Source organism: Chelonia mydas, chromosome 2 (assembly GCF_015237465.2).
Source record: "Chelonia mydas isolate rCheMyd1 chromosome 2, rCheMyd1.pri.v2, whole genome shotgun sequence".
NCBI classification, from domain to species: domain Eukaryota; kingdom Metazoa; phylum Chordata; order Testudines; family Cheloniidae; genus Chelonia; species Chelonia mydas.
This window is the reverse complement of record NC_057850.1, coordinates 260,053,379-260,074,740: the sequence shown is the minus strand read 5'-3', so window position 1 is coordinate 260,074,740 and position 21,362 is coordinate 260,053,379. Positions and strand designations below refer to the sequence as shown.

General features: G+C 50.7%; 1 protein-coding gene across 5 annotated transcripts in view; it reads left to right on the top strand.

Moving 5' to 3' along the window:
* Positions 1-6,091: 6,091 nt before the first annotated feature.
* The window catches only part of LOC102944020, a 46,254-nt gene continuing 30,983 nt past the window's right edge, over positions 6,092-21,362 (top strand). For all 5 annotated transcript variants that reach the window (XM_043541786.1, XM_043541784.1, XM_043541782.1 and 2 more), the window contains exons 1-2: positions 6,092-6,433; positions 19,409-19,535. In XM_043541786.1, coding sequence (XP_043397721.1) covers positions 6,407-6,433; positions 19,409-19,535 — 154 coding nt within the window. In that variant the 5' untranslated portion in view covers positions 6,092-6,406. The remainder of the gene's footprint in view (positions 6,434-19,408; positions 19,536-21,362) is intronic.

Genomic DNA, 21,362 nt, shown 5'->3' with positions numbered 1-21,362 from the left:
CTCAGGGCCAGCGTCCTCAGGTCCTTCTCCCTCTGCAATCCCGGCTATGTACATTCAGCCAGCCATACCTTCGGTCTGATTGTCCGGCTCCACCCATGTTCATTCCTCTGCTCCCAGCCAGACCTGCCAGGGCCTGCGGCGCCTTTGATCTGAGCCTCTTGGCTGCTCAGGCAGGCCTGGGGGACCCACCTTTGCTGCTCCTGTCCAGTCACTTCGCTGCTTCCTGGGGCGGGGTGTAGTAGGGCCCCAGGGGCTCCTGAAGGGAGCTGCACAGGCCAGGGGCACCGCGTCACAGGGCCCAAGCCCCATCTTTGAGGAACTCCGCCAGTAACCTCCCTTCAGCCCAATAGCTCCCCGTTCAACACAACCCATGGTCTCCTCTCTGAACAGTTCCTTTCCCGCCTTACAATCCTTGTACCAGCCAGCCCTCAATGGAGAAAGAAGTGGTTCGGGACTATTTAGAAAAGCTGGACGTGCACAAGTCCATGGGGCCGGACGAGTTGCATCCGAGAGTGCTAAAGGAATTGGCGGCTGTGATTGCAGAGCCATTGGCCATTATCTTTGAAAACTCGTGGCGAACGGGGGAAGTCCCAGATGACTGGAAAAAGGCTAATGTAGTGCCCATCTTTAAAAAAGGGAAGAAGGAGGATCCTGGGAACTACAGGCCAGTCAACCTCACCTCAGTCCCCAGAAAAATCATGGAGCAGGTCCTCAAAGAATCAGTCCTGAAGCACTTACATGAGACGAAAGTGATCAGGAACAGTCAGCATGGATTCACCAAGGGAAGGTCATGCCTGACTAATCTAATCGCCTTCTATGATGAGATTACTGGTTCTGTGGATGAAGGGAAAGCAGTGGATGTATTGTTTCTTGACTTTAGCAAAGCTAGGCAGCAGTTCTGCAGAAAAGGACCTAGGGGTGACAGTGGACGAGAAGCTGGATATGAGTCAGCAGTGTGCCCTTGTTGCCAAGAAGGCCAATGGCATTTTGGGATGTATAAGTAGGGGCATAGCGAGCAGATCGAGGGACGTGATCGTTCCCCTCTATTCGACATTGGTGAGGCCTCATCTGGAGTACTGTGTCCACTTTTGGGCCCCACACTACAAGAAGGATGTGGATAAATTGGAGAGAGTCCAGCGAAGGGCAACAAAAATGATTAGGGGTCTGGAACACATGACTTATGAGGAGAGGCTGAGGGAACTGGGATTGTTTAGTCTGCAGAAGAGAAGAATGAGGGGGGATTTGATAGCTGCTTTTAACTACCTGAGAGGTGGTTCCAGAGAGGATGGTTCTAGACTATTCTCAGTGGTAGAAGAGGACAGGACAAGGAGTAATGGTCTCAAGTTGCAGTGGGGGAGGTTTAGGTTGGATATTAGGAAAAACTTTTTCACCAAGAAGGTGGTGAAACACTGGAATGTGTTACCTAGGGAGGTGGTAGAATCTCCTTCCTTAGAAGTTTTTAAGGTCAGGCTTGACAAAGCCCTGGCTGGGATGATTTAATTGGGGATTGGTCCTGCTTTGAGCAGGGGGTTGGACTAGATGACCTCCTGAGGTCCCTTCCAACCCTGATATTCTATGGTTCTATGATTCTACCAGTCTCCAACTTCACGAATAATTTTCCATGTGCTACATTGTCAAATACTTTACTTAAGTCCGATCTACCGCATTTCCCTTGCCTGGAGAATCAGAGCCTTATGCCAGGGCATGTCTGCACTGCAATCAGGAGGTGTGATTGCAGCATTTGTAGACATATCGAGCTAGCTTTGATCTAGGTAGATCAGCATAACAGTAGAAGCGAAGTTGGGGCGTGCATAAGGTGGCTGCATAAGCTACCTCCACCCACCAGGACCCCGATACATACTTAAGTGGCATCCCTTCGCTGCTGTTACAGAGCTACCTAGCTCAAAGCTAGCCGGGGTCTGTCTACACCTGCTGCAATCACACTCCCTGATTGCAGGGTAACCATATCCCAAGTCTCTCACGTCTCAGGTTTGATACTCTGTGTGGGGTACACCCTGCCTGTTCCTGCCCCATGAGCGCCAGGGCTGTCATGTGACCATCGCATGGGGCTCTGGGTTCCAGCCCTGCCCCGTGTAAAGATAGACACTGGGGAAGACCCCAAGGGGTGGACGTGGCTTTCCATGCCAGCCTTTGTTCTCCCAGCAGGAGTGAAGCATTTGTGGCCTCGGACCCAGGGGGTGGAGAAAGCTCTCTGCAGTGTGATGAGGAATTTCTCTTTCAGGTGTTTGTTTCGGGGGGGGGCTGTAAAGGCGCCAGACGCCATGATTCCATGTCCCGTTCCCACGCCTGCATGCAAGGACGGAAACAGTGAGCGGATGTGGTGCTCATGACACCCAGAGCTGCAAGCCACCACGTCACCCCTCTGCCTCAGCAGGAGTGAGCTTTGCTGGAGATTAGACCGTGTATGTCAGCGTCACCAGCAAACTCCTCCAGACTCTGCAAGGCTCACAGGTAACAGTCAGTGCACCCATGGGCGCCAGGTTTGTATAATTTTTGGTGGTGTCTAGAACGGATCCAAGCAGAGCCATCCCATCCATAGGATGGACTGGGGCAACCACCCTGGGCCTTATACTTTGGGGGGCCCCGTGCTTCAGGGGAACACGGGGTTCTGGGAAGCCTGGGGGGTTAGTGGGGGGCCTGGCACTGGCAGCAGCGTGTGACCCGGCTCCAGCCCGCCCTGGTCCCCCTCTTCCCACCCCTGCTCCGCCCCCACCCTGCCTCTTCCCACCCCTGCCCCACCCCCATTCCACCCCTTCCCCCAAGATCCCACCCCAGCCCTATGGATGGGACGGCTCTGAAAATATAAGCGCAAACATTGTTGGAGCCGGGCCCACGTTTCTGAATATTGGTGGAGCACGGGAACCACGGGCTCATATAACTCACCTCCTATGTGCGCCCCAGTTCCTGAGCTCCCCAGAGGCATCTCTCTGCAGCGTCCGTCCCCTCCCACTGCGGCACTCACAGAAATTATTAAGTTTGCTCCCTCCAGCGAGACAGAGCGCACAGCAGCCAGCTAGGTGAGCCGCAGACTTCGCTTCAGTACGCAGCACTGTGACGGCTGCTGTATAGTAAAACCAAGAAAGCTTTCTAACAAAGAAAAGAGAGGTAAGGGACAGGAAAAGAGACAGGGCTGGTAACAAAAAAACAAAGCAAAACACATTTTCCCGTGACTAAAACTCAATTCTAACAAATTATATCTTCACCTAAAACAGTTTCTCACTTGCAGCAAGTTCGCAGCAGCTCCTGCCCTTCAGACCAAGAGGACCCACTGTTCACAGGCTCTGACTCGGATGCTGTTCCTATGTCCCCTAAGTGACGGGTAAGGAGAATGTCTGTTTGCTCCCCACGTGGTTCACCAAAGTCCATTGTTTTTGCCATCATAGCCATGGAGACTTGCTGGGGTGCAGTCTCTGTCCAGGGCAGGCTGAGGGGTTCGCTCACTGAGCTGTCGCTTGTTAGCGTAATTGCTTTGTTTATCTTACATGTAAATGTACTTTCCTTGTCATTTGGCTTACGAAGCTTGACTGAGACAGATGGACCCACATTCCTTTGTCTAAGCCAAACTTGTTTATCAAGCCTGCTCCCAAACATGCTTTAGGCACATATTTCCAGCGCACACATACAGAATTCCACACACCATCCGTACCTACATCACGCGATGATATTCATGACCAACGTGGCACGTGTTTTTTTATGATACCTTACTTCATACACTTTTATGTACAAAAATATTGCATATCACCAGTTGATTCAAGGGCGTACTCTTTGGGGCTGAGTCCCCCCTGTTCTCCCTGGGGTATCTGGACCCTGATTGTCACAGTGGAACCATGTTGTCATCTGGCAAAGTCAGGTACAGAGAGAAACAGCACAAGGACTCACAATGCTACAGTTGGCCCAGTGCTGCCGAGGGCAGGATCTTTATTCTTATGAGGCCAAATTCCTGACGGCAACAGACCTTTAACTATCTGCCTCCTTCCAGAATTCCATAACCGAGAGTCTGAACCACATCAGGCTAAAATGTACATCTCCCATCAGCTGAGCTGCACAGCTTCGGAGCCAGGTTACTTCAACCAGTTCAGGTGTTTTCTGGCTCTAGGATCACACAACAGCCTCCTTGGCAGTTGGGGGCCTTCTCCTCTCGGGCTGCTGGACAGGGAGTGACTTTAAAACAGCCGTGTCCCAGTTTGCTCAGGTCTCTCAGTGCACTTGCTGCTTAAATCAGTTTCCGCTGGTGTAAACAAACCCACTTGCTGCACATGCCCAGGGTCTCCCTCCTCTGCGCATCTGTCACAGGTACAAATAAAATCTCCCTGCTGGCCCTAACTTATTTCGGAGGGACACGCACAGCTGCCATCTCAGCAGCACGAGCGTCTGTGGCTGCAGGAGTGGGCTCAGCAGACGATTCCTAGATTCCAAGGGCCAGTCCCTGCAGCCCCATTCCCTGCTCCCTGAACCAGCAGCAAATGGCTCTGCACAAATTGGAGCTGCCCCCAGGGTCTGGAAAACCCAAGTGGGATTATGTCAGCTTCCACTCCTGCCCCCGGGGGCTGAGACCCACCCCCAGCCTGGACACAGGACCCTGCCCTGCAAGAGGCTGGCAAGGAAGTGCAGAGTTCCCACAATTCCCCCTCCTCACTCCCAGTCCTGGGAGTAGCTTCCTGAGGTTGGAGGGAAGAAATTTCATTTCATTTGGGGGCCACCGAAATGTTTTGGCTTTATTTGGACTGTTATATATTTGTTTTATGTTCTTCTACCATGTTAATATCATGCCAGGCCACGTTGTCATAACCCTGAAACTTTTTGACTTTTCCATTAAAAGTGACAATGTAAGTAAACACTGTAAAGCCCAAACCAAATATTTTTACATTCTCGAAATGACTGGAATCATGTTGATAATTTCTCAAATTGCTACGCTCCCCTGGAATGCTTCAATTTTTGTCAAAGCTGCGTTTTCCGACAGAAATCTGTTCCCTTGGAAACATTTCCACCCACTGCAGACTTGATGAGTTGCAGTCTCCTCTTTCCAGCCCCCAACCCCACTTGTTTCCCTTTTCCTCCTTCCTCTCTACACCGTACGGTTGATCTATGAGTCTATGGTCTGGTGTGTTCACAGCAGTTTGGGTGACCTTGGTGATGCTGATGCCTTGGTGACTCATGTGTAATGACTGCTTGGGATGTGATTATCCCTTTCTTGGTGTACGTGGTCATGCATAATATTTTAACCACCCTTTTTACGTTTTAGGTGGGATTTTATGGGCTAAAAGCGTTTTTCACGCCCTGCCTCCTTCCTTCCGGCTCACCCAGTGGTGTTTACAGAGGTGTCCACGAGCAGTGGGCTGTCCCCTGGGGAGGATGTGTACACGGACACCCCTCAGCTGCTGTAGCGAGTGGGTGTCTCTGGACCGGCCGTGGCTGCTTGATTCCTTATAATGTTTATTGACAGGCCCAGCAGAGCCACTGGCATCAGTGCCTGGGGGAGGAAAGGAATCAATAGGTCTGCATGAGAGATGGCATGTCCCCGCCAGGCTGGAGGTGTGCGAGACAGCTCCCAGGCTACCGGGCAGAAAATGTACAGATCCCAAGGCCAGAAGGGACCCACCTGATCATCTAGTCCGACCTCCTGCATCACACAGGCCTGGCACATCCCCAGATCATCCCCGGAGCAGATCCTTTAGAGCCACACACCCTCTTGCTTTTAAAAAACAGCCCGAGAGAGTGACAGCAAGTGGCCTGTACCACTCCGGCCTCAGGGTCAGTGACGCCACCGACTGCTGCGGAAGAGACCCGGAGCCCTGCGGCCCGAGCCGGGGGGAGCCGGAGCCGGGCACCCCCAGGGCATCTGAGCCCAGGGGCAGTGAGCGGATTGGTTTCCTCTCCTAGACCCACAGACTCAGAGAAGATCAGGGCTGGAAGGACCCCGGGGGGTATCCAGCCCACCCCCTGCTCAGCGCAGGACCAGTCCCCCGCCAGCTCCAAGGCTGCAGCCGGTCGCGCTGTGCCTGGCCCGGCGCTGCGGGCGGGGACGCGGGGCTCGCAGGGGACTCCCCCGGCCGGCTGCGGGCGGAGCCGGAGCCCCCCAAGGGGCGCGGGGAGGCTGCTGGGAGGTGTAGTCCCCCCCGGAAAGGCTGGCCGGGAAGGGGGCAGGACCGTTCCCAGTGATGCTTTGCTGCCGCGCACGGAGCGAGGCGACGACAAGGGACCTGCTCTGCCCACGGAGCTTCCCCCTTCCTGCGTGGGCGCCCCACGCCCCTGGCTCCGTCCTGCCCTGGCTGCCCCCAGCGCCCGGGGGAAGAGCCGCTCCGGCAGGGACCGAGCCTCCCCGCCCCAGCCCAGCCGGGCAGCGGCAGCCCCGGCCGCCCGGGCTCCGGGGGAGGCGGGCGGCGAGATGTCCGGCGGGGTCGCCGCTGCCCAGGTGAGGAGGGGGCGCGGGTGGGAGCGGCGCTGCTCGGCCCCTTGGCCGGGGGGAGCTGGGCTGGCCGGGGCTGGGCTGCGTTTGGCGGGCAGGAATCAGGCACCCGCCTGCTTTGGGGGCAGCCCCCGTCTCCAGAAGAGGCCCCCGGCTGGCGCTGGGGCGTGTGGGTCAGAACTTGGGGCGCGGGTCCCTGGAGTGATAAACGGGGTCCGGTTAGCTGCCTTGTTCCCGCCCAGGCTGGTCGCCCGGGTCCCGAGCGGGGAGCAGGGAGGTTTGAAGGGCGAGGAGACCCGGACACTTCCCGGGGTAGGGGGGCGGGGGGGTTAAAAAGAGGGGGTTGCGCGTCCCAGTGCTGGGAACTGTGCTGGGTGGCACCGGGATCCCTGAAAGGGGGTTTTCCAAAGAACAACCCCGTGTAGATTTGGTCTCCCCCCCGCCCCCGCCTGGGGTTCAGAAAATGCCCAGCGGGTGACACCGATCAGAGTTACTTGGCACATGCCAGGGGTGGCCTCTCACTGGAGAGCACCCTGGGGACGTGTGTGGTGCTGCCTGGCACAGCCCAGAGTTAGCTCCTCCTTGGGCTGCCCTCACCGAGCCGTGGGCCTGCCGGAAAGTGCTGTGTGACATGACCCAGGGTCACTGCGTGCTTGGGACCCAGATATCCCGGGAGCTTGTCTGGCGCGGAGATGTTGCTGTTTTCACCAGCCTGCAGTCAGCAGTCTCAGGTTTGTGCAGGGAAATGCTGTCCGTTAGGCTGATGGATGGCTAGCCTGACTTCTCACCGGGCAGACCGCCTGCCTTCCCACAGCGAAAACGCCTCTCACGGGGCAGCCTTCCCCACGGCTGCCATTCGGGGAGTGCTTTGCCTGTCGCAAAGAACTCCAAGTGCATTCCCAAAGTTCTTGCTTTTCCACGAGCCCCCAAACCAGCCAGCGCGGCTTTGTTCAGTTCGGGCAGGAGCGCGAATCTTTGTATGGATTTGTGCTGTGCCCGGGGCTTGGCGAGAGACCCTCCACAGCTCCTGAAAAGGGGTCGTAAAAAAGGGAGAAAATATGCCGAGATTCTTGCTCTTTCTTTCAGTCGCAAAAGCCAAACCCCACGGTGCCATGGGGCTCAGTCAGGGGAGGTAATGTAGTCTAGTGCGTGGGGCCCTGGCTGCTATTCAAAGGACCCGGGTTCTGTTCTACTGTATCACTAACCTGCTGCATGATTGACCTTGGGCAAGTCTCTTCATCTCTGTTTCTGCTCCCACCCTTTGACTGTCTTGTCTGATTAGATTGTGAGATCTTCAGGGCAGGGCAGGGCCTGGCTTTCACTGTGTGTTTGTACAGCACCTACCGCAATGATCTCGGTCGGAGCCTCTAGGCACTACCCTAAATACAAACAAGAATTACAGTAATCCTCACTGTGGTGAACTAAAGGAGCAAGAGCTTCAATAGTTGGTAGCAGTAGTAAGCTGTTATCCTCAATATAGTCTAGCCACTAGAGGGAGAAATGAAACACACTTTACAACCACGTAACACAATATTAATTTCCTGGGGACAACTTTTTCTTAGTTCTCTTTCAAGCCTTTTATTGCTGGATGACTAAACACAACGCAGCTAAAAACAGCAGCAAACAGCAGGTCAAGAGCCCAATGACGTGGGACCATTTTTTTAAAAAAGGGGGTTCAGGGAAGGATCCTAGTCAGGGGCAGCAGAGAATGAAACTGCAAACAAAGCTAGTGTGTTCAGAGGCTTTTTAGATTTGAGGAGGGGTTCAGCCATGGGGGAGTCTCTGGCAGGGGGAGGGGGCCCACGTCCAGTACCTGAAGAAATGCGACCACCGCCGTTCCATGCCCTGCCCAGCTGGGGTGCAGTGGTGGACGTGCTAGATCGCAGGTGGTGTCAGTCAGGGCATGGATGCCAGCAGGGAAGGGGCCCTGGAGCAGATCTCACCAGAGCAGATATTATAGGAGGAGCCCACGATGTTTGTTCATGTACGGGCCGGTCGGTGTCCCTGAAATGGAGTCACACAGTTGGGAGAATTGAGGGCTGGTGGCGGTGCCAGCCCATGGAGAGAGAAGCCCTCAGTTTGTCCCTGTGCGGGATACAATATGGACAGCGACAGGGCCGTCGTCCCCACGCACGCACCCCACCCCGCCTCTGCCCAGCCCAGGGCGGAGAGGCCACTTTGGCCTCTGAGTCCCGGCAGCCCCCGGCCTCTCTCAGTACTGAGGTCAGCGAGCAGCTGCTGCACTGGTGCTGTGGGACTTGGGAAGGGGTGTGAGCTCCGCCAGCCCCGGTGAAATCAGGCACCGTTCGGCCTGAGCGAGGGTATCCGAATCTGGCCCTCGCTGACCAGCGGCAGAGCGGGCTCTCAGCCCAGCAGAGGGCATCCTGAGCCGGGTCAGTGCAGTTGCCCAGTTCGGTGACGTGATGTCCACTGGTCTTTGGGAAGAGCAGCCCTGCCGTCAAACTCGAGCCTTCTGCCCGGCAGCTTGTTGTCAGTGTCACGTCAGCAAGGCTGGGGCATCAAAGCACCATAATAGGGCCCGGCAGGTTGTGTTTCACGAGATACTGCGGGGTGAAGTGTTCCTTCGGAGGCTCCCCAGCCCCGGGGAGGACATGAGGCCAATGGGCAAAAGGGGAAGGTCAAAGGGGAATCCAGCATTGCATTAAAACGTGTCATGACTCACCCATGGCTGTCCCTGAAACAGAGTCCCCCACAGCCCGGACACGCACACGCAGGGAAGTGTGTGCAGAGCAGGGAGTCTGCACGTTGACATAAACGCATGTGGGCCTGATTATTCCCTCCCCGCCCCACCGCCTTGTGTATTCGTTTGCCCCTGGGCTAAATAGATACAGGGCCCAGCATAGGGAGGTGTGTCAGCGGGGGTGGGGGGCTGGCAGGGCACTCCCAGGTAGTGCTCTCTGCTGTGGGGTTGGGGGCTGAGGTGCAGTCCATGGGGGTAGCACCAGGGCGGCTGCTGTAAGTTAGGGGCTCGTCTTTGCTAGAGTCTTTTGCCTCCAGCTAGTTGATTGCCAGTTAACTCGAGGTGATTAAACACCTTCGTACAGGCTAGTTGGGACACTCCCTTCATATTTGTTCCAGATCACAAATGTTTGTTCTTCCCCGTAGACTCTGCACTAAGGGTTTATCTTGACCAGCTAACTTATTAACATGATCCCTTGCCTTGCCTACGCTAGGATTTTAATGTGTGCTAGTTAACACAAGTTCAAAAGACAACGCTCTGCCTAGTGTGGACGTGGCCTGAAGTCCTGCTTGAATCATGTTTTGAGAGTCTAAGGGGTGCACAGGCCTTTGTGCTGACCCCAGCACTGGGTGTCTTTCACCCTGTGGTGATGGTTTATAATGAGACTTGCCTCCTTCCTTGGGGCAGAGGGTTGTGAAGTGTAGTTGATCCATCCTTCTACCATGCTTTGAGATCCTCAGATGAAAGGGCCAGGTGGTTTTCTCTTCCTGTGCCCTAACATGCAAATGTCCTCGGCTAATCTCTGCATGATTGATGGACCCCGAGCAGCCAGGGTGTTAAAGACCCATGAACGATTATCACACATTCCACAGGAAGCCGAGCCAAGGAGCACACAGCATTAAAGGTTTGACAAAGTTACTTCTTTTGAAAATATCACGGTGTCGGACTTAATTATGTCACGTCAGCGTCATGTCATCCCTGAAGGAGCCTTAACGGAAGAGTGAAATGTCAACAGGCAGCGGGGGGGGGAGAGCAGCACCAGGGATTCCTTCGATCCGGCGTCTGACGGGGCACGTACGCGCGAGCACGCCTGGGTCAGAAACCGTTCGCAGTCGAGGCAAAGGATAATTATTGCTACTGCACCCGGGCAAGGAAAGGACGACGCAGGCTGCGGAGCACAACGTGGATTCCTGCCCTACAAACGGCTCCCTGCCGCTCTAGGGGGACACTCAGCGCCCTGCTGGTAACCGTAGGAACTGTGGGTATCGGTGATGTTGGATGCCCAAGTTTCTCAGTGCCCAGGGTGAGAAATCTCAAAGGGCCCTAATTTTCCGAGGGCAGGTGCTCAGCACTTTCTGGAAATCAGGCTCCTTTTAAGACCTCTCAGGTTGGGCACCCAAACTCGCTAGCCACTTCTGGGAACATTGGCCTTGTCAGGGTCTGCTGGGGGCAACTTACATCGGTCTATGTACTGCAGTGAGAGTGCCCATCACCTGACACAGGAGACACATGCCTTGCAGACTTTCTGTCTGCAAAACCAAATCGCCCTGTTGGCCGAAGGCTGGAAGACTCCAGCTCTGGATCAGAACTTGGTGGCTTGGACCCATCTCTAGCATTGAAACGTTTTGTTTGAAATGTGCTGCGGAGTTTGACTGTGGTGGCAGCTTCCTTGTGGAAGGGATTGTTCCTGACAGTACCCACCTGGGTAGTGGGTCTTGCGGCCAGCTTGGATCAGCACCCAACGGTCTGGATGGTTTTCCTACACATGCACCTCTCCCAAGTAGCATGAGAAGAAGCTTTCTCATGAGACTGGCCGTGTTTCCTCCTCTGCCTCGGGATGGAAATACGAGCAGAACAGCCTTTGTACCCCAGCACGTATAGTCCAGCTCCCATCAGTGGAAGAGCTGACAGCAAACCTTTCTGGAATATCTGAGCAAACAGTTTGGTTCCAGCAACGGGCAGAGGCTTCAGGTCTGAGCCTGGGGTAGAAGTGTCTAATTTGGGGGGTTTTGAGAACTTGTTTTCAGATCACAAGTGGGTCCCCAGTTATTTAAAACACTCACACATTCCCCTTCCCCCTCCCACGCACCCTCTCCTCCTCCCCACACACACCCTCTCCCCACACCTACCTTCACCCCGCACACCCCCTATCCCCACCCTCTTGTTCTGCTAACGGGGCATGGAGGCCTGTCACATTCGCTTGTACCATTCCGTCCTGATCTTGACACAGGGTTTCCAGAGGTCAAACGCTGCTGTCCTTTAGCAGGGCTCCTACCCCAGGGATCTCTGGGTAGCCTTGAGCGGCCAGTGCAGTTCTTGTCCTGCAGGGGCCCAGGCATGGGACAGAGTGGGCCCAGATTCAGAACAAAGGGCACAAAACCGTTGCCTTCAAAAAGGGGGAAGTGAATTCTTGAACATGAATGACATCCTCCTTTCAATGTCAGTGTCTGACGTCAGTAACTTCCTCTAGGGGAAGCAAGATCAGCGTGAAACCGAGGCAAACTTGGGTTTAAAATGCGGGACTGAACCATCCCGCAAGGCAGAGAAGAGAGGAGTCATTGGCCTGACATTGCCTAGAGGCAGTTCTCTGGGAGAAGTTTCCCCTGATTGATTTGTGCTGATTTAAAATGAACCTGGCTGAGTAACAGGGCAGCAAGGAAATCATGTTCCAGTTAAGTGCTGGCTTCCAGGAGCTAACCAGGAGGCATACTCATCTCTGATCCCCCCAGCTAAAATCTCAGGCAAAGAGGGGCTTCCCCAGCACTGCGGGGCCTGAGCGGTTTGGCCCCAGGCCTTGTCAGAGCACGCAGTACAGGAATCGCAGCTTAGCTCTGACTACAAGCCAGGACTGACAGCTTTCAAAATCCATCAGGAATGGTAACGGAACGCAAGCCCCGAGACTTCCTGGGAGCCGTCCTGCAAGAGAGGCCAGTGCCATCCAGACCCATGCCGCGTGGCTTCGTGCTGTCGTTATTTCTGTCAATAACCGATCTCGTTTGCTAATCAAGCCAGCATTCCAGGACCTGCCGGCGTGAATCATCCCAGTGCAGCGGGATAGCAGCCATTATCCGTGCTCAGTCAGGTGGTGGTGGAGATGTCAGAAGCTAACCAAAGGTAACTGGCCCAGTCACTGCGTCTGTCTCCGTTCCCCGGGGCACTGACCCGTTCGCTCACCTCCCCTCGTCCTCTCTGCTGCCAGATTCCAGCCTGGCACTCCAACAGGGTCGGGCATCTCTGAAAAGCAAACTCTGTTTTACAAATGTCTGATTCCCAGGGTGCTCTAGGCCTGGCAGATCCCAGCCCCTGCCCTCCATGGGGGATATTCACCCCATCTCAGACTCTTGTATTGCTGTCTGCCCCTAGACTGTGGTTTTATAACATGCCATGTAAGGGCCCAGGCCTGTGCTGGGGGCTGTGCCCCCCGATGAAGTCCATGGGAGGAAGGGGGTGGGATCTGAGGGAAGGGGAAATACTATACCACGTTCCTCCTCTTTTGGGGGACCGTTCTGCCCTGGATTCCATATCTTGAGCCTGATTCTGATCTCGCTCATTCTGGTGTGGACACCGAAATCAGTGGAGTTCCTCTGGTGTAACAGCAGTGCGGACAGGATCAGACTCGGGTCCCTTCGAGCTGGCGTACGGCTCTGATGCAGCAGCGATCGCGGGAGTGGAAAGATGTGAGATTGGGGGGGGGGTGCCTCTTTTAACAGCCCCACTCCAGTTAATACCATCACCATGCTCCACACCACTTACATTGCACCTTTCACCCCAGGATCCCATAGGACTCTCTGAGCACGAGCAAAGGCTCCTGTTTCCCTTGGCAAGGAGACACCAGGGGCTTTCAGCAGCACTCAGCTCATTCTTTGAACGGAGATTTTTCAGTGTGCTCTGCTGTCAGTGAGTTCAGATCCACATGACCTGTCTGGGGTCTTCACTCTGCTATCGGAGCGTTGTGGGGGGTGTAATGTCAAAAGCTGCTTCTGACAGATTTTGCTACCAGTACCAGTTACTGACGGGTAAGGATGTTCCTTTTTGTTGCCCTGTCACCTGGTCCGGGAATAGCAAATTGTGATCTATGGGGTACTCCTGTCACGCTTTGCTACCGCTCACCTTTCCCATCCTCTGGTCCAAGGGTAGCTGGTTGTGACGGATTAGGTCACTCCTGTCACAATTTGCTATCATTTTGCTATCTCTATTTTAAATGTGGACACAAATAAAGAGAGTTATTTTCCAGAATTTTAAAACTTGATTATTGTAACATGGGATATAAACAAGAATAGCTTCCTTTACACTTCAGCTTTTTTTTCCAGGAACAAGCATTCAAACTTATCTTTAGATACACAGTTATTAACAGGTTTTTTTCTTCACTCAAATGTACACTAAAATTAAACTTCTCAATTACTCATTTGTATTCCAGCCGTGTTATTCCAAGGAAACCAGAATAGTTCTCTTAACAAAAAAAACAGACGTTTCTGTAAACATCTGAACGATGCACACTTTGTGCAGTTGTTCTCTTTCTCCTCATCGGAGGTCTTCCCTTGCTTTTTGCTTGTAACACTCCTGCTAATACAGCCCAGAATGAGGTTTGCTTTTTTTGCAACAGTGTTACACTGTTGACTCATCTTTAGCTTGTGATCCACTGTGACCCCCAGATCCCTTTCCGCAGGACTCCTTCCTAGGCTGTCATTCCCCACTGTGTATGTGTGCACCTGATTGTTCCTTTCTAAATGGAGTACTTTGCATTTGTCCTTATTGAATGTCATCCTATTTACTTCAGACCATTTCTCCAGTTAGTCCAGATCATTTTGAATTTTAATCCTGTCCTCCAAAGCATGTGCAACCCCTCCCAGCTTGGTATCGTCCGCAAACTTTATAAGTGTACTCTCTATGCCATGATCTAAATCACTGATGAAGATATTGAACAGAAGTCGACCCAGAACTGATCCCTGCGGGACCCCACTCGTTATGCCCTTCCAGCATGACTGTGAACCACTGATAACTATTCGCTGGGAACGTTTTCCAACCAGTTTTGCACCCACGTTATAGTAGCTCCATCTAGGTTGCATTTCCCTAGTTTGTTTATGAGAAGGTCAGGCGAGACAATATCAAAACATAAGAACAGCCATCTAGCCCATCTTCCAACAGTGGCCAATGCCAGGTTCCCCAGAGGGAATGAACAGAACAGGGAATCATCAAGTGATCCATCCCCTGTCGCCCATTCCCAGCTTCTGGCAAACAGAGGCTAGGGACACCGTCCCTGCCCAGCCTGGCTAATAGCCATTGATGGACCTATCCTCCATGAACTTATCTAGTTCTTTTTTGAAACCTGTTATAATCCTGGCCTTCACAATAGCCTCTGGCAATGAGTTCCACAGGTTGACTGTGGATTGTGTGAAAAAATACTTCCTTTTGTTTGTTTTAAACCTGCTGCCTATTAATTTCGTTTGGTGACCCCTAGTTCTTGTGTTATGAGAAGGAGTATATAACGCTTCCTTATCTACTTTCTCCACACCAGTCATGATTGTATAGACCTCTGTCATAACCCCCCTTAGTTGTCAATTTTCCAAGCTGAAAAGTCCCAGTCTTATTAATCTCTCCTCATATGGCAGCCGTTCCTTGCCCTTCATCATTTTTGTTGACCTTTTCTGAACATTTTCCAATTCCAATATATCTTTTTTGAGATGGGGCAACCACATCTGCACGCAGTATTCCAGATGTGGGCCTACCATGGATTTATATAGAGGCAATATGATATTTTCTGTCTTATTATCTCTCTCTTATTATTCCTTTCTTAATGATTCCCAACAGTCTGTTCGCTTTTTTGACTCCCACTGCACATTGAGTGGATGTTTTCCGAGAACTATCCACAGTGACTCCAAGATTTCTCTCTTGAGTGGTAACAGCTAATTTAGAGCCCATCGTTTTATATGTAGAGCTGGGATTATGTTTTCCAATGTGCATTACTTTGCATTTATCAACATTGAATTTCTTCTGTCATTTGGTTGCCTAGTCACCCAGTTTTGAGAGATCGTTTTGTAGCTCTTCGCAGTCTACCTGGGACTTAACTATCTTGAGTAGTTTTGTATCATCTGCAAATTTTGCCATCTCACTGTTTACCCCTTTTTCCAGATCATTTATGAATATGTTGAACAGGACTGGGACCAGTACAGACCCCTGGGGGACACCACTATTTACCTCTCTCCATTCTGAAAACTGACCATTTATTCCTATCCTTTTTTGCTATCTTTTAACCAGTTACCAATCCATGAGAGGACCTTGCCTCTTATCCCATGACTGCTTACTTTGCTTAAGAGCCTTTGGTGAGGGACCTTATCAAAGGCTTTCTGAAAATCTAAATACACTATATCCACTGGATCCCCCTTGTCCACATGCTTGTTGACCCCCTCAAAGAATTCTAGTAGACTGGTGAGGCATGATTTCCCTATAGAAAAACCATGTTGACTCTTCCCCAACAAATTCTGTTCATCTGCGTGTCTGACAGTTTTGTTCTTTACTATAGTTTCAACCAATTTGCCTGGTACAGAAGTCAGGCTTACCGGCCTGTAATTGCTGCGGTCACGTCTGGAGCCTTTTTAAAAAATTGGTGTCACATTAGCTATCCCCCAGTCATTTGGTCCAGAAGCTGATTTAAAAGTGATCGTTTACAGGCGACAGTTAGTAGTCCTGGAATTTCACATTTGAGTTCTTTCAGTACTTTCGGGTGAATCCCATCTGGTCCTGGTGACTTTTTACTGTTGAGTTTATCAATTTGTTCCAGAACCTCCTCTGATGACACCTCAATCTGGGACAGTTCCTCAGATGTGTCACCTAAAGAGAATGGCTCAGGTTTGGGAATCTCCCTCACATCCTCAGCCATGAAGACCGATGCAAATAATTCATTTAGTTTCTCCGCAATGGCCTTATTGTCCTTGAGTGCTCCTTTAGCATCTCGATTGGCCAGTGGCCCCACTCATGGTTTAGCAGGCTTCCTGCTTCTGATGTACTTTAAAAAATTTTTGCTATTAATTTTGAGTCTTTGGCTAGCTGTTCTTCAAATTCTTTTTTGGCTTTCCTAATTATATTTTTACACCTCATTTGCCAGAGTTTATGTTTCTTTCTGTTTTCCTCTCTAGGATTTAACTTCCACTTTTTAAAGGATGCCTTTTTTGCCTCTCACTTTTTTGCCTCTCACTGCTTCTCTTACTTTGTTGTTTAGCCACGGTGGCTCTTTTTTGGTTCTCTTACTATGATTTTTAATTTGGGGTATACATTTAAGTTGAGCCTCTATTACGGTGTCTTTAAAAGGTTTCCACGCAGCTTGCAGGGATTTCACTTTTGGCGCTGTACCTTTTAAATTCTGTTTCACTAACCTCATTTTTGTGTAGTTCCCCTTTCTGAAATTAAAAGCTACAGTGTTGGGCCGCTGTGGTGTTTTCCCCACCACAGGGATGTTAAATTTAATTATATTATGGTCACTATTACCAAGAGGTCCAGCTCTATTCACCTCTTGGACCAGCTCCTGTGCTCCACTTAGGACTAAATCAAGAATTGCCTCTTCTCTTGTGGGCTTCAGGACTAGCCGCTCCAAGAAGCAGTTGTTTAAGGTGTCAAGACACTTTATCTCTGCATCTGGCCCTGAAGTGACATGTACCCAGTCAATATGGGGATAATTGAAATCCCCCATTATTACTGATTTTTTTCATGTTAATAGCCTCTGTAATCTCTCTGAGCATTTCACAGTCACTCTCACCATCCTGGTCAGATGGTCGGTAATAGATCCCTACTGCTGTATTCTTATTAGTCAAGCATGGAATTACTATCCACAAAGATTCTGTGGTACACTTTGGTTCATTTAAGATTTTTACTTCATTTAATTCTACGCTTTCTTTCACCTATAATGCCACTGCCACCCACACGACCTGTTCTGTCCTTCCGATATATTTTGTACCCTGATGTTACTGTGTCCCATTGACTATCCTCATTCCACCAAGTTTCTGTGATGCCTGTTATATCAATATCCTCATTTAAAACGAGGCTCTCTAGTTCACCCATCTTATTATTTAGACTTCTAGCATTGGCATATAAGCACTTTAAAAACTTGTCACTTTTTAACTGTCTGCCATTACGTGATGTAATTGAATGGGACTCTTTTTCATTTGACTGTTTCTCATCAGATCCTACCTGTATTTTATCATCTTCCATCCTCTCCTCCTTACTAGGACATAGAGAGTCTCCATTAGGAGATCCTCCCCTAAGGGATGTCTCTGTCCGAACCATGTGTTCCTCCCCACCTGTCGGCTTTCCCCCAGCTCTTGGTCTAAAAACTGTTCAAGGACCTTTTAAATTTTAAGTGCCATTTAAAAGCCTTACTGAAGTCAAAATATACCCCATCCACAAGGCTTGTCAAAGAAGGCTATCAGGTTGGTTTGACATGATTTGTCATTTTGTCATGTTGGTTTAACTGGGTGTTTATCCTTTTAACAAATTTGTGTCCGTCCCCACCCCCACCATCTTTTCATTGCTGTCTCTGTCTGAGCAGGCACAGGAAACGTTAATCTGCTAACGAACGTGTTTCAGGGGGTGTGACGCTGTATGGAATCTGGGGGACACTTTAGGTTATTGTGACTACCAGGATTATAAAATTGCAATGAGTTAAGCCAGATATGCCATGTAAGGCATCTGCAAAAATATTATGATTTGTTTATATGTTTGTATCACCTTTTGTATTATGTGTTATAGATAGGTCTGTATTTCAGACTTGTTGTATGCTTCTGGGTGTCACCCCAGACAATTGACCCACTGAGAGAGGGCAGGTACATCTTATGACTCAGCAAGGCTTGCAGGGACAGGCCTATGGACAGAACTCTGAGGCTTTCAAGCCATGTGCTGGGCAGCTTGTGTTTGGAACGAAGGCCACATGGCAAAAGACTATAAAAGGCAGCTGCAGCTCCTCCAGCTTGTCTTCAGTCCTGCTTCTTACCTCTGGAGGGTAAGATCCAAACCTAGACTGACCTGGCAATGCGGCTGGCCCTTTGGGGTCAGAAGAACATTTTGTATATGTGAGCAGAGTTTAAAATAACTTCTCAGTCTACTGGACCTAGATGCTGATTGGGAGCCAGAGACTGGAGTGCAATAAGGGGACTGTGTGATTCCTTTTTTGCTTCGTGATCACCAGTGTGGGGGATCAGAAGCGCAGTTTGTGACTGGTTGGGAGGTTTGACTTCAGTGTTACCCACCTGTCTTGGGAGTATCTGCTCTCCCTTTTGCAGCCTGCCCTGACCTTGGCATCTCCAGTGAGGGCTGCTCCCAGGCACCTCCAGTCTCAGGGGGTTCCCCTGTACTGAAGTGAGTTAGCTAATGTCCGTGAACATGCCCAGAACTGTATAAGAAGGGGTAAGAATTGTTAATGCTTAGAAATATTTTTTCACACAACTCTCTGGATCCCATTAGCCATTCTGGCTCGTCACTGCTCTCCCTTCCTTGCTGCTCATCCAGGCTATTCAGGCTAGGTGCCGGGCAGCGGGTAGTTCTTTCAAGTGCTTCCCCTTTAACTGGGTCTGGCCCTGTTCCACCCCACCCCGCTCCAGGGGCTGTGTCCACATGCTGCAGCAGGCTGGACATGGCACTGCCTGCCGACAGCTGGGGAAGCGCTTCCCCTCGGGGCTTCTCCTGTTCTCGGGGCAGAGAGGGGCTGGTGGCTCGGAGTGGGCATGCTACTGAAGGGCCTGGGGAGTGTTTGGAGGGGGCGTTATCACAGGTGCTGGAGCTAGGGGTGTGGAGGGGGCTGCCGCACCCCCTCGCTTGAAGGGGTTTCCATCATATCCAGGGTTTGCAGCTTGGTTCAATGGCCCTCAGCACCCCCACTGTGCAAATTGTTCCAGCACCCCAGGGTGTTATGACAGGGGGAGTTTGTCTTCATCCTGCCTCAATCTCATCCAGCCTCTCCTCCTCGGCTTTAGGCAAACAATTGGTGTGAGGATGGGAGGGGTTAGGCCGGAAGGGGAGGTGTCCCGAAGAAGAGCTCTGGCTTGAGAGGTGAGCTACCATATGAAACCACTTGCGCCTGCTTGCTCTAGTTAATGTTCTAGGTGCAATGGGCGTGTTAATGACTTGTCTGAGAGATATCTAGTAGGGAGTGCATTTCCCCATCAAAATCACAGAGGGAGCAAAGTTAATAAGGCTCAGGGGCATGGGCCAGAAATGGTGAGCCCTGCTTATTTACAGGACTCCCGTACTCTGCCCCAGGCCCGGAATCAACTCAGCCATTTGTTTGTCTTCAGGTGCCGGTGACATTTGAAGACGTTGCTGTCAGGTTCTCAGCAGAGGAGTGGGAGATCCTGGAGGGATGGCAGAAGGAGCTTCATAAAGAAGTGATGGAGGAGAATTACCAGTTGCTGATCTCGCTAGGTAAGGAGCAGCATGTTTTATGTCTGCATGGAGGGCTGTGGGCCATTACCTGGCGTTGCAGTTACAAATGTGTGTCTTTCCGGCTCCGCCGACATTAAACCAAGTGCAGGAACTGTATTTAAACTTCTCTCCAGCTACGCTGGTTTTCAGTGGTCTGCATAGGTAGGGCGAAACTGTCCCTGTCTGCACTCATAGATTCATGGATTCCAAGTCCAGAAGGGAACATTGATCTCTTGTCAGGCCACAGGACTTCCCCCAAAATAAGCCCTGTAGCAGATCTTTTAGAAAAACCTCCCATCTTGATTTGAAAATTGCCAGTGATGGAGAATCCACCCCGACTCTTGGTAAATTGTTCCAGTAGTTAATTACTCTCCCTGTCAAAAATTTACACCTTATTTCCAGTCTGAATTTGCCCAGTCTTCAGCTTCCAGCTATTGCATTGTGTTACACCTTTCTCTGCTAGATTGAAGAGCCCATTATCAAATATTGGTTCCCCATGTAGGTACCTATAGGTTGTAATCAAGTCACCCCTTAACCTTCTCTTTGTTAAGTTAAGTAGATTGAGCTCATTGAGTCTGTCACTCTAAGGCCAGTTTTCTAATCCTTTAAATATTCTCAGGCTCCTCTGTGACCCCCCCTCCAGTTTATCAACAGTCTCCTTGAATTGTGGGCACCAGAACTGGACACAGGATTCCAGTACCGATCGCACCAGGGCCAAATAGAGATGGTAAAATAACCTCTCTGCTCCTACTTGAGATTCCTTTGTTTCTGCATCACAAATCTCATTCCCTCTTTCAGCCACAGCGTCCCATCAGACGCTCCTGTTCGGCGGATTATCCACCACGACCCCCACCTCTTTTTCAGAGTCGCTGCTTCCCGGGACTTAAGTATGGCCTACATTCTCTGATCCTAGAAGAATACATTCACATCTCACCATATTAAACAGCAAATTGTTGGCTTGTGCCCAGTTTACCAAACCATTCAGATCTCTCTGAATGAGTGACCTGTCTTCATTATTTACCGCTCCCCCGATGTGTGTGCCGTCTGCAGACCTTATCAGTGATGATTTTGCATTTTCTTCCAGGTCTTTGATAAAAATGTTAAATAGTGTAGGGCCTACAACTGCTCCCTGCGGGACCCCACTGCAAACAGACTTGCTCAGTGATGATTCCCCATTTACAGTTACATTTTGAGACCTGTCAGTTAGCCAGTTTTTAATTCATTTAACGCCTGCCATGTTCATTTTATATCCTTCTAGGTTTTTAATAAAAATGTTGTGTGGTACCATGTCGAACACCTTACAGAAATCTCAGTATATAACATTCATACTATTACCTGTATCAGCCAAACTTGTAATCTCATCAAAAAAAGATATCAAGTTTGTTTGATAGGATCTGTTTTCCATGAACCCATTGACTTGCTGTAATTACATTACCCTCTTTTAGTTCATTTTTAATCAAGTCCCGTATCAGGTGCTTCGTCATCTTGCCAGGGATCCGTGACAGGCTGACAGGCCTATAATTACCCAGGTCATTCTGTTTACATTTTTAAAAACTGGCACAACATTAGCTTTCTTCCAGTCTTCTGGAACTTCCCCAGTGCTCCACCTCTTGTTGAAAATCACCATTAGTAGTCCATTGAGTCCCTTAGCCAGCTCTTTTAAAACTCTTGGATGCAAGTTCTCTGGACCTGCTGATTTTAAAATGTCTAACTTTAGAAGCTTCTGATTAACATTCTCCACAGACACTAGTAGAATGGAAAGAGTGTTATCATCACCATATGATGAGACGGCATCATCTGTTTTTCCCCAAATACAAAACAGAAATA